At 43.4% G+C, this 13,153-nt stretch overlaps 1 protein-coding gene across 8 annotated transcripts in view; it reads left to right on the top strand.

Moving 5' to 3' along the window:
• LOC137524320 (uncharacterized) overlaps nucleotides 1-13,153 on the top strand; it is a 123,940-nt gene that overhangs the window by 98,494 nt on the left and 12,293 nt on the right. For 7 of the 8 annotated variants that reach the window (XM_068244045.1, XM_068244044.1, XM_068244051.1 and 4 more), the window contains 2 exons: nucleotides 8,440-8,523; nucleotides 8,603-8,668. The exons of the other annotated variant lie outside the window; for it this stretch is intronic. In XM_068244045.1, coding sequence (XP_068100146.1) covers nucleotides 8,440-8,523; nucleotides 8,603-8,668 — 150 coding nt within the window. The remainder of the gene's footprint in view (nucleotides 1-8,439; nucleotides 8,524-8,602; nucleotides 8,669-13,153) is intronic. 8 annotated transcript variants of the gene reach the window in all.

Below are 13,153 nucleotides of genomic sequence, written 5' to 3'. Positions count from 1 at the left end.
TCTTCCGTTCTTTCTGAGAACGTGAGGCTCCTCAGCGGTTGTTTAGTCCATTCAGAGATGTGTCGAATTTTCCTCGGTGGGGAGGAGGTTATCGCAGGGCGAGTAAGGGATGCGGAAGTAGGTGGAAGTTTGAGGCCTAGTTGTTTTAAGAACATGGGAGCATCATCTACATCAGATAATGTTAGGATAAGGCCTTGTTTGTTAACAATTAGGCGAAAGGGGAAGCCCCACTTATATAAAATGCCAGCATCCCTAAGTAATTGCGTAACTGGTCTAAGGATCCTGCGTTTTGTTAGAGTTATTAGAGACAAGTCATTGTAGATGGCAATATCGTCTCCCTTATATGGAATGTTTGATGTGTTCCGCAGCGCTTTAAAAAGAGCATCCTTTGCCTCAAAATAGTGCAGCCTAGCGATAATGTCTTTAGGTGACTTAGTACCTGGTTTCCTTTCCCCTAGAGATCTGTGTGCTCTGTCAATTCTCCACATCTCATCTGGCAGATCTGGAACAATAGTGTGGAACAGTTCTTTCAAATAGGAAACGATCTGATCATTCTTAAGAGACATAGAGACCCCTTTAATGCGCACATTTTGTCTCCTTTCCCTGTTTTCCATATCTTCTTGGGCTAAACGCATTGATTTTATATCAGATTGTATAAGTTGTTGATCTTCTGCTAAGTCAGCCTGTTTTATAACAATTGCATCAACCCTTTCTTCCAGGGCCTGTGTGCGCTCCCCCAGCCCTGCCATGTCAGCACGTATTTCCCCCACTGCAGCCATGATAACTTTTTGCAGAGAGTCTTGTAAGCTGTGGTAATGTTTGTCCAAAGATAGTTCTAATAGCGCTGCAGTAAGTGGCTGTGTAGCGTGGTTATCACTTGCCTGGTCAGAGGAAGGAGCGTCTGGGTGCGCTGCGTGGTCGGCGCCATCTTGGCTGGGGGAGGGACAGAGGAATTTGTCCATAGTGCCCGGTGGGGACGAAGACTTGGGGCCCCCTTTAGTCGCCATTCTGGTCAGGGGGGTTTGCGGAGGCTGTTCCCAGCAAAACCGCCGGCTGCTGTTGTTCCTGGGGCGGAGGAGGCGGCTGTAAAGAGCAGGGGGTGAGCGGAGCGTATCTCCTAAGCGGCCATCTTGGGTGGTTCGCGCATGCGCCCTCGAAGGGTTTATTCTTATAGACTCTAATAGTGTTTCAAATGCTAATACAAAGAGGGCGGGGGACAGGGGACAACCCTGTCTCGTACCTCTTTTGATGAGAAAGGGATCTGAGAAGCATCCTGATGCTACGTACACACATGCGACAACGATCGTTCGTTGAGAACGACGAACGAACTTTTAATTGATGAAAGAACGACCTAAGTAAAGATAATTTTAAAAGGTGTGTAACGATCTGATCGTTAGAACAAACGTTACATCATATAAAGCAACTATTGCGCCTGCGCATAAAAATGAGAAGTTTCACAGAGAAATAGTGAAATGCGCATGTCAAGCCTAGTACGAACGACCGTTTTCAACGATGTACTACTTTTGCAAACGATCGTCGTTGGTTAAAATCCGCCGAGACAGAACTTTCTTTGGTAGCGATTTGGCTCGTTCGTCGTTTGCCTTAATAGTCGGTGGTTCGTTTTTTGTAACGATCGTCGTTGGTAAAGATCTGGGAACGATCGTTACAAACGACTATAGTCGCATGTGTGTACGCACCTTGAGGCTAATGAGAAGCTGATGGGTTAGAGTATAAGTTATTGAGGATATTGATAAAAGGGCCCTGAAATCCATATTTTTCTAAAACAGCGTAGAGGAAGTCCCAATTCAATGAGTCGAAGGCCTTCTCTATGTCCACTGCAAGCAGAAGCATAGGAAGGCTCTTATGATTGGCTAAATGAACAATATTACAAATTTTCCTTATGTTGTCCGTGCCTTGTCTGGTTCTCACATAGCCCACTTGATCTGACTCAATCAGAGATGGAAGAAAGTTATTTATTCTGTCAGCCAGTAGCTTTGTTAGGATTTTATGATCTAAATTTATGAGCGATATGGGTCTAAAATTTTTACACAGTGTGTGGTCCCTACCTTCCTTGGGTATAACCGTGATTGTCGCATTATTTGAGTTCTGGGAGATTTGTTTGCCCTCTCCGATTGAGGAAATGTAAGTAAGGAGCTGGGGCGCAATGATTGTTTGGAAATTCTTGTAATATTGTCCATTCAAACCGTCTGGGCCTGGTGCCTTTAGTGGTTTTAACCACTTTGTCCTCCTTGACATATAAAAACATCAAGGAGGACATGCACGCTCCTGCGGCCGATCGCGCGTGTGCACGCGCACTCCTGGCCACGGATTCGTTAGCCCAGGAATCAATGAATCGGGCTATGGTGCCCGATCACTGATTCCTCTCCCCGCAGAAAAAGCGACAGCTTCCGAGAGAAGCTTCGCTTTTTCTGATCCTATGTCCCTCTAAGCGTACATTGTACGCTTAGAGTGACGTCATGTAAACAAACTCAAGGTTGCCATCTTGTGGCCAAAAAGTAAAACTACAACTAAAAGTAAATCACAATACACAAATATTTCCCCAAATCAAACACTTTTTACATCCCACCCTCCCAAAAATACCCACATCAAATGTTTAATAAAAAAAAAAACATTGCAATAAAAAAAAATAAAAAACACATAAATATTTACCTAAGGGTCTAAACTTTTTAAATATCTATGTAAAGATGAAATATTTCAATTTTTTGTTTTAATAAGCTTGTAAATAGTGATGAATGCAAAACTGAAAAAATGCTCTTTTATTTCCAAATAAAATATTGTCGCCATACATTGTGATAGGGACATAATTTAAATGGTGAAATAACCGTGACAAATGGGCAAATACAATACGTGGGTTTTCATTATGGAGGCATGTATTATTTTGAAACTATAATGGCCGAAAACTGAGAAATAATGAATTTTTTCAGTTTCTTTCTTATTCTTACTGTTAAAATGCATTTACAGTAAGGTAGCTCTTAGCAAAATACAAGATATAGATCAGTTCATTGTGATAAGTAGTGATAAAGTTATAGGCTAATGAATGGGAGGTGAACATTGCTCGGATGCATGAAGTGAAAACGACTGAGGGCTTAAGTGGTTAAGTTATTGATAACTTTCATGAATTCCTGTAGGGTAATGGGGGCATTAAGTAATTCTAGCCATTGATGGGTTACTTTTGGAAGATTAATCTGTTTGAGGAAACCACGTATTGCATCTGGAGTGGAGGATTTGTTATTGGTATAAAGTTTGGTATAGAATTCTCGGAATAATTCCGCAATTTTAGCTGGGTTATGGGTTACTCTTCCCCCCGGGATTTTAAGTGGCTTAAATCTAGATGCTCTGTTTTTACCTGCTAGAAGTCTAGCTAGTCTTGTGTTAGCCTTATTGGCTAAGTGATACCTATTGCTTCCAAGCCATCTGAATGACCTGGCGACCTCTTCTGATCTTACTGCATCCAGTTGTTCTTTTACTATATTTATCTGTTTTAAGAGAGTTATAGAGTTATTTAAATAGTAAGACTCCCACAACTGTTGCAATTGGTACTCCAAGGCCACCTTATTAGCCTCTTTATCTTTTTTAATAGCTTTGGAGAGGCTGATAAAGTGGCCCCTAATGAATGCCTTGTGTGCGTCCCACCAACTGCTAACTGCAGTGTCTTCTGGCTTGTTAATCTGGAATTATTCAGTAAGATGAGTGGAGATTCTGTTTACCCATTTAGGATTGGAGAGCAAGAAAGGCGGGATCCTCCATCTAGGAGAATTATGGGAATGGCAGGAAGTATAGAAAAGGGTGCTTATAATAGAGTGACCTGATAGATCCATATGAATTATCGAGGACCCTCAAATTTTGGTTATGAGTGTTTTGGAGGAGAAGATGTAATCTAGTCTCGAGGAACTGTGATGTGGATGAGAAAAGAACGAAAAATCTTTTTTTTTGGGATGAAATTCTCTCCAAGAGTAAATTAGATTGAATTCTTTTAGGAGTCTTATAAAGGATTTCGGAGGTTTCGATCTTTCTGAGTGTGTAACTACAGATTGATAATCTAGTTTAGGGTTTATAACTAAGTTCATATCTCCCCCTATAATAATATTTTGATTGTCAAATTTGTGTAACGTTTCTATAATTTCCTTAAAGAAGGCTCCATTTTTAGTCGAAGGTGCATAGATATTCACCAGTAATATTGGGGATCCCGCCATTTCACCCTCCAAAAACAAGTATCTCCCTTCCTTATCGGTTATTTTCTTTCTTAAGGTAAAAGCAGTGTTTTTGTGGAATAAGATAGCAACTCCATTCTTTTTCGCTGTTTGGTGACTAGATAGGTAGAATTCAGGAAATGTTTTATGAAGAAATTTGGGATAGGATTTCCTGGTAAAATGGGTCTCTTGCAACATAACAGACTAAAAGAGCTAAATTTATGAAATTTTACGAAACAAGGAACCCCACAATAGTTAATTCCTTGTGTATTATGCGAGAATATTTTCATATTAAGGGGATCTGGGAGATAGAGTTGCTATCTGATTCGCCCATTGTAAAGTGCGAAGTAAAGAGCATTCCTTTGGAAAACCGACATACTCAAATCTGTCTGTATACATAATCGATACTGTAAAAACTTGTGATAGTCTAGTCTCATCAATTCCCAAATTGCACTTCTTTTGTGGTCTTCAAAAAACCTTATAGGGCCTGAACGTGTGTCTAAGCAAAACCCATACAAATAAGATTATAACTAAGAAAACCTGACTGGACAATCTACTACCAGGATTGTCTGCCACCAAATCAGGCTCTGAATAGTAATGCATTGGTGGGGAAGTGAGGAGCTGCAATTCATGCAGCCCGATCAGTGCTCTCATTTATGCTTAAAATAGACTCCTGAACCTTGGAAAGATAACTGAAACTTGAATAAGATAGCTAAACATGAGTAAGATAACTGGAACTTGAGCTAGTAACACTAGACAACTAGTGTAAGCCTTATATACTTTCTATATCCGGAATGAGTTGCCTCAAATGTTCAGTACTGAGAGGGAAGAGAGGATATCACCCGTAGTTAGACCATCTGTGGGACTCATGTTGTATCAAGTACGAGAAGTAGAGGTCTTGACCCCTTCAGTTAAGATGAAGGTAGCCTATGGCTGTAGTTGTTCAGTCAGTGTTCAGTTCGGACCTGTGGGCTCTGGGAATCTTAGAAGGAGTAAGGTGGCTCTCTCTGGATCTCTTGTAGTTAGGGTATTGCGCATCACGCCAATCCCTTGAGAGTTTTTTGGCTTTCAGTGATGAGTCCATCGGCGTTTCTTCCTCTAGGTCCAGGAAACCATTCTCTTTCAGTGCTTTAAAATCTTCCTGTAGCGTATGGATTTGATATTTCTTAGGGCCCAGGTTGAAATATAACATAAATGGAAATCCCCATTTATAAAGAACTGCTCTCTTCTGCAATGCTGCTGTGATAGGTCTCAGCGATCTGCGCTTAGCCAGTGTGATGGGAGATAGGTCCGAGTAAATTTGTACCTTGTGTTCTCCTATGCCATTCGGGCCCATGTCCCGTGCTGCTTTCATTACTGCTTCCTTCGCTTCTGAATAGTGCATTTTTAAAATAATATCCCTGGACCATTTGGTATTCTTGGGGGCTTTAAGGACTCTATGGATCCTATCGAATCTAAGCATCTAATCTGGGATATCAGGTAGAAGGGTCTTGAAAAGGGCAGTCACAAAAGGTTTACCATCCGTGATAGATTCTGGTACCGACCTTATTCTGATGTTCTCTCTTCTTCCTCTGTTATCCATGTCCTCCAGTCAGGGCCGGATTTGTACTCTTTACCGCCCAAGGCCAATTTCACCAGCCGCCCCCCTTTAGTATAGGTAACGAGATGACCCCTCCCCCCTTCCCTCCAGTATAGGTAGCAAGATGACCCCTCCCCCTTCCCTCCAGTATAGGTAGCGAGATGACCCCTCCCCCTTCCCTCCAGGATAGGTAGCCAGATGACTCCTCCATCCTTTCCTCTAGTATAAATAGCCTTAGGACCCCCTCCAGTATAGGTAGCCAGATGACCCGTCCCCTCTTTCCCTCTAGTATAGGTAGCCTGATGACCCCTTCCTCTCCCCCTCCAGTTTAGGTAGCCAGATGACTCCCTTAATACCTCCCTTTCCCACTCCCCCCTTTCAGTACAGCTTGCCTCCACACCGCAGCAGCCATCAGCGTCACTCACTTCTCTGCTCGTCTCCAGTGCAGAAGCTTCCTCTTCCTTTCTGTCTCCAATGCTGCCCAAGTCCGTAGCCACACGCCACAACGCCAACGTGCACAGAGAGCAAGGTGGCTGCTGTACAGGTGGCTGGCAGCAGGGAGATTAGGCACTCACTTGATCTCCCTGCATTGCAGCATTTGCAGTCTTGCAAATACTGCACCAGTTTAGTTTGCTGCTTTGGTGCCCTTGCTCCTGTGGTGCCCTAGACCATGGCCTAGGTGGCCTAGGCCTAAATCCGGCCCTGCCTCCAGTTTGTTTTCTATGAAGTCCAGTCGTTCTTCCTGTGCTTTATTAGCTTTCTGCAGGCTTGTGATGATGTCTACCGCTTCATCCATTCTGTATTCGAGCTTGCTTGTTCGTTCTCCCAATTCATCTAGCTGTGCTGTTATGGTGGAGACTGCCGCTCTGATCTCGCTCTTGAATGAGATTTTCAAATCAGTGAGGAGGTCTGTTATATCTTTTAAGGAGAAATCCGTGCGGTAGATTGTGTCTGTCTCCTTCTCGGCCTGCGTCTCAGCTTGCTTGTCGGCGGCCATCTTAGCTGTGCCCGTACCTCGCGGCCTAAAAAAGTCCAACGGTCTAGCCGTGGAGTCTTTAGTTTTATTCGCTGCCGAAGACATGCGGGGGTTCGAGGAGACCTTTCCCTTACAGCTCGTTCTCTCTCGAGACGTCTAGAGTCCGCAGTTCAGGAGTTTATCCGCTTTAGATCCAGGCTGCGATCGGAGCTCACGGAACTAGCTACTGCATCGCGCCGCGCATGCGCCCCCGGTGCAAATATTATCTTATCATGCATGGGTTATGGATATCCAATCAAATGTTTTATGCCAGAAAGCTAGCGTGAAGCGGACAAACAAAATAATGCAAATAACATGCAAAGTTGTACAAGATCTAAAGGTGGCCATACATGTATCAACTTGGCAGCCGGTCGACTATCCAATTCGATAACTATTGAATGGGATGAAAATCTGTGCCGACAAGAACAGGTTGAGCAACTATGTGACGCCCGAAAATGGGTGCATGTATCGATCAGACATGCCGCAAGATTTCAGGCCATCATGGTTGATCTACTGCACTGCAGAAACAGTGAGTGATATCGGGATGAACAAAAAAACAGACGAAAACTCCCGGTGCTGCCCCTCAATGTAAAATGTGCTAGATGTATGGCTACCTTATAGGTACTGTCAATATGTTAATGTGTTAATTTAGATTGATAAGCTTATCAATCTAAATTCAAGCATTGACAATACCCACACCTCCCAATTTTTTGAGATGAGAAAGAGAGACACTTAAGCCACGCCCCTGCCACACCCCTGATCACGCCCCCACCACACCCCTAGTCACGACTCACACATAACATAAAGATTTCATAAGAAAAATACATTGTTTTATAATTCAAACCACACTGGTTCTTGCTATCCTGGTTCATTTTCCTTCACATTAACATTTTAAAATTAGTAATATAGTACAGGTAGTCCCCGGTTCACGGAAGGGATAGGGACTGTAGGTTCGTTCTTAACCTGAATCTGTTCTTAAGTCAGAACATTGTGCCATCTCTGTCCCCTGTACCTCCTCTGTGCCTCCAGTGTCCCCCTCTGTGTCACCTCTGACCTTTGTACCTGTTTATACAAGTTTAAAAGCCATTATTTTTTACCTCCTCTCTGCCCCGCTAGTCAGGACACAAGGGAGGGGGGAGGGTGGCACAGGATAGCTCCGAACCCGGGACAGTCCTGCAGGATCTGGGTGACTTGCATAATAGGAACCTGTGCGGGCTCCCTCACTCCCCCCCCCCCCCCCTCCTTAATAAACCCTGCAAATTCTGTGATTCTAGCATGTATGGGGGCTTTGCTATTAACTTCTAAAATCGCCAGCCATTTACTTAAATGTTAGACGCAAACTTTTGGATGCAAACATTTGCGGTAAACACGAATGGCGGACTGTCCACTGGCAAACATTTTCATCTATCTCACTACTGGACATACTTGGTCTGCAGATTCGTGTGAATGCCAGTCTGAATACAATTGGTGGGTCTGAGACCTCATGAGTTATTCTTATTGCAGAAGACTTGGTAAAACAGGCCCTCAGAGTCCATACAGAGGTGTCAGAGCCACTGGGGAGGCTTTTATAGCGAGGATGTGTTTATCTGGTTCGTGTTTCCACCACTCTGATGAAACTAATAACTGTCTTTCAGCTGTCTCCTCAGTTGCCGATCTTTCTGATAGTGATGATGTTGGAACTGCTCGCTGTGTATTGGTATTATTCTGGCCTGCAAGCGGTGAGTGTGTGAATGTCCCAGTGTCTTCCAGATATTGCAGATTCCTTCCATCGCTAACCTTCTCCTCTCCTTACTAAAGGTCCTTTTTGTTGGTCAGTCGGTGGTCATCACGCTTTATGATGTGGCTAAGCTGCCATCCTCCCGCGTAAGTGATTAACTCTTTGCACTGATTAATAAAATGATGTTATAAATTGCCATTACCGAGGCTGCAGTTCCAAGAGGGCAGAAACCACACTGAGGCCAGATAGTGAAAGGTCCAAGTCCATCTCTCCCAACAATGTGAGATAAGAAAGAGTGAAACCTTTAAAGCAGACTTGAACTCGGAACTTCTTTTCTGCTCTAGATAAGCAACAGCATAGTAACCTTTTAAGAAAACCATTTCTTTGTTACTGCTGATACAAATCCTGCAATAAATCTGCAGTGTGTCTACTTCCTGCTTTCATGGAAGCAGACATGTGGTTAAAATCCTGTGTGTACAGATTAGCTGCTCTGCCGAGGCAGCTAGCTTGCACAGCTGAGAGATCCATTTACAATATGTGATTAGTCACAGATGAGGGGGGTTAGAAAGGCTAAGCTCTCTAAAATACATACAGGGTGCATTTCTCACTGTTTTTCCTGCTGTCTTGTGCAAGAGTTCAGGTCCACTTTAAAGCAAACTGAGCACCTGGGAAAGGCATTTTTTTAAAAGGAACCTTCTTAATGGAGTGTGGCATATAAGGATTGGAGCCAATATTATCTTATCATGCATGGGTTATGGATATCCAATCAAATGTTTTATGCCAGAAAGCCAGCGTGAAGCGGACAAACAAAATCATGCAAATAACATGCAAAGTTGTACAAGATCTAAAGGTGGCCATACATGTATTGACTTGGCAGCCGGTCGACTATCCAATTTGACAATTATTGAATGGGATGAAAATCTGTGCCGACAAGAACAGGTTGAACGACGATGTGAGGCCCGAAAATGGTTGCATGTATCGATCGGACATCCTGCAAGATGTCAGGCCGTCATGGTCGATCTAATGCACTGCAGAAACAGTGAGTGATATCGGGATGAGCAAAAAAAACGACGAAAACTCCCGGTGCTGCCCCCCAATGTAAAATGTGCTAGATGTATGGCTACCTTATAGGTACTGTCAATATGTTAATGTGTTAATTTAGATTGATAAGCTTATCGATCTGAATTCAAGCATTGACAATACCCACACCTCCCAACTTTTTGAGATGAGAAAGAGACAATTAAGCCACGCCCCTGATCACGCCCCCATCACACCCCTAGTCACGACTCACACATAACATAAAGATTTCATAAGAAAAATACGTTGTTTTATAATTCAAACCACACTGGTTCTTGCTATCCTGGTTCATTTTCCTTCACATTAACATTTTAAAATTAGTAATATAGTACAGGTAGTCCCCGGTTCACGAAAGGGATAGGGACTGTAGGTTCGTTCTTAACCTGAATCTGTCCTTAAGTCGGAACATTGTGCCATCTCTGTCCTCTGTGCCTCCAGTGTCCTCCTCTGTGTCACCTCTGACCTTTGTACCTGTTTATACAAGTTTAAAAGCCTTTTTTTTTTTTTTTTTTTTTAATCGATTTTCTCAAAAATTACAAGTCAAATTAGATTTTTTTTTTACTTGTTCCCATGGAAACAGAGAATCCATGCCTTTCTTTCAAAAATACACACTGCGCGCTGGCTCTTAACCCACTGGTTCGCCTCCTCTGTATATATAATAATTGTATGTGCCCAGAGGCTGGCGCTCACAGCACTAAATGATGTCAGATATTATCCAACCCTGTAAAAAAACCTAAAACAGCAGCACCTAATACATATATAATTAGCAATGTCCATAAAAGTCCCAGCCACAGTTCCAGCAACTTCAAGGAGTATCACTATAGATGTCACGATCACAACCGTTTCCCATACAATTCCTCAAATCCAAATGACACTGGATAGGAAAGCCTTCACCACACCCTAGTGAGAGCACTCACCGTGTGGCAAGACCTTCTGATAGGTCTATTGGCGCTTTTGGGACCGTTTGCTGGTCGTCCCCCACCACCTCCGCTATGTCACAGATCCTTTCTCCTTCCTGATTTCTTCTCAGTAACACCTCAATGAAAAGGCTTATGATAGTGTAATACTGTCGCTTTTATTTAAAAGTAATAAAAAATTGCACTTACAATTTCCAGTTAAAAACAAGGCGTAGAGTTTACCACGGGCTCTCCCCCGTTAGGTGGCCGGCTGGCATAGATATCACCCGATGACTGAGGAAATTCTGACCGCCGCGCGCTCGGTCATCCAATCACTCCCGCAGCCCCGGATCACGCCGTCACCCTCGTGCGTACTGTAGTCTCTTCCGCGTCCTGGCCCCGCCTTACATGTTTCGTCATACGTGACTCATCAGAAGCGTGGCCAGGACGCCATCAGAGACTCATCTTATGCTGAATTCCTATTGCGTGCGCATCTACGGGTCCACCCCCTTACCACGCCATCCTCTTTACTACCCGCCGTGTGATCTCTATTAGATGCGCAATTCCTACGCACCACTATTATCACTATGCCAGACAGTTCCCTTCAAACATAATTAAAATCATACTCTACAGTCATCTTACATATTAATACCCCCAATGCGGAATTGTATTCTGTCGCCCCCCGGTTACCACATAAAGTATATACTCCTCAACCTTTCCCCCCCACATCCACCCCTCCATTCTCACCCCTTATATCTATCTCTACCAGACTGTCCACACAATACATCCCCGCATCAGGGTAGCCTCATCCCTATCCATTAGATAAACATTATCAGTACACCATATACCTGTTTATATTAAAATCCTACCAGATAAAATCTATTTGCATACATCATAAACCTTTTCCAGTACAACTTCCACTAAGGACCCCAACATGGGTACCCCCAAACCTCCCCTCATTCCCCCAAAAAACACACTAGATCTATATCAATATTCAATCCGTGCGGTCTCATACTGCCCATATTATAAATCCACCTTGTCTCAGCCTGAGATACCTGTTTGGTCCTATTGGATCCTCTCCAGTGGGGGACAATTTTTTGCAGCGCACAAAATGAAAGCTCCCCAGGGTCACATCTATGTGAGGTTCCAAAGTGTGAGGACAGGCTATGATTTACATACCCTTTTCTTATATTCCTAACATGCTCCCCCATCCTTTCTTTTAGGGTTCTAGTGGTCCTCCCCACATACTGCCACCCACAACTACACCACGCTAGGTAAACCACATATCTGTCATTGCAAGTGACAAATTGCCTGATGGGAAATTCCCTTCCATTGCTAAATGACACCACTTTTGACGTTTTTACCCCCTTCGCCTCCCTGCAAGCCTTACATGCTCTGCAGGGAAAAAAACCCGGGGTCTGCCAACCCTGCATTTTCTGTTGTCTTTTTGGTTCAACACAACTCGGGGCCAGTATCTGCTTGAGGTTCGTGGCCTTCCTATATATGAATTTTGGTCTTTCTGGGATTATTGGTCTCAACACATAATCCGTGGCAAGTATGGCCCAATGTCTCTTAATTATATTCTGCACTTCTCTATACTGCGCATTATAACCTGTAATAAATGCCAGGCCATACTCACCTTCTGTGTCATCCTTTCTTTTTTCTTCCAGTAACTGTTTTCTCTCCACCCCCCTCACCCTATGCATTTCCTCCTCCAAAAACACCGGGTTGTAGCCTTTCTCCATGAACCTATCCCTGATAACTCCTGCCTGTTCATCATAATCTTTTAGGTTGCTACAGTTCCTCCTCATCCTCATAAACTGCCCCTTTGGTATTCCTTTGATCCACGCCGGGTGGTGACAACTCAGCACTGATATGTAACCATTTCTATCCGTATCCTTGAAATAACTTTTTGTTTTCAACCCCTCATTACTCTTTAATATTTCCAAGTCCAAAAAATGTATTTTCTCTGAACTTGTTTCTACTGATAGGGAAATTCCAAGGGTGTTCTCATTAAGCATTTTCAGGAAATTACTTAAACTTTCTTGCCCTTCCCCCCAAACGAAAAACAAATCATCTATAAAGCGACTCCATAATCTGATGGGTGCCCCCCCTCCCACAATTGTTTCCTCCCATTTACCCATAAATAAATTTGCTAGGCTTGGGGCATAGCTCGCCAGCAAACGGTCCCAAAAGCGCCAATAGACCTATCAGAAGGTCTTGCCACACGGTGAGTGCTCTCACTAGGGTGTGGTGAAGGCTTTCCTATCCAGTGTCATTTGGATTTGAGGAATTGTATGGGAAACGGTTGTGATCGTGACATCTATAGTGATACTCCTTGAAGTTGCTGGAACTGTGGCTGGGACTTTTATGGACATTGCTAATTATATATGTATTAGGTGCTGCTGTTTTAGGTTTTTTTACAGGGTTGGATAATATCTGACATCATTTAGTGCTGTGAGCGCCAGCCTCTGGGCACATACAAAGAGAATCCATGCCGTTCGGGTCGTTAGTAAATCGGCGTTCGTAAGTCGGGGACTACCTGTATATCAATTTAATGGATGAGAATGAAGTTTAGTGTCGAACAGATTTTTCAGTAAAGAAATATATATATTTACATAGAGGAACAAAGTCCTGAAAGAGGGACAAATGAAGAGG

The sequence above is a fragment of the Hyperolius riggenbachi genome, chromosome 7 (assembly GCF_040937935.1).
Source record: "Hyperolius riggenbachi isolate aHypRig1 chromosome 7, aHypRig1.pri, whole genome shotgun sequence".
In the NCBI taxonomy this organism is placed as follows: Eukaryota; Metazoa; Chordata; class Amphibia; order Anura; family Hyperoliidae; genus Hyperolius; species Hyperolius riggenbachi.
This window is presented reverse-complemented; position numbering and strand designations above follow the sequence as displayed.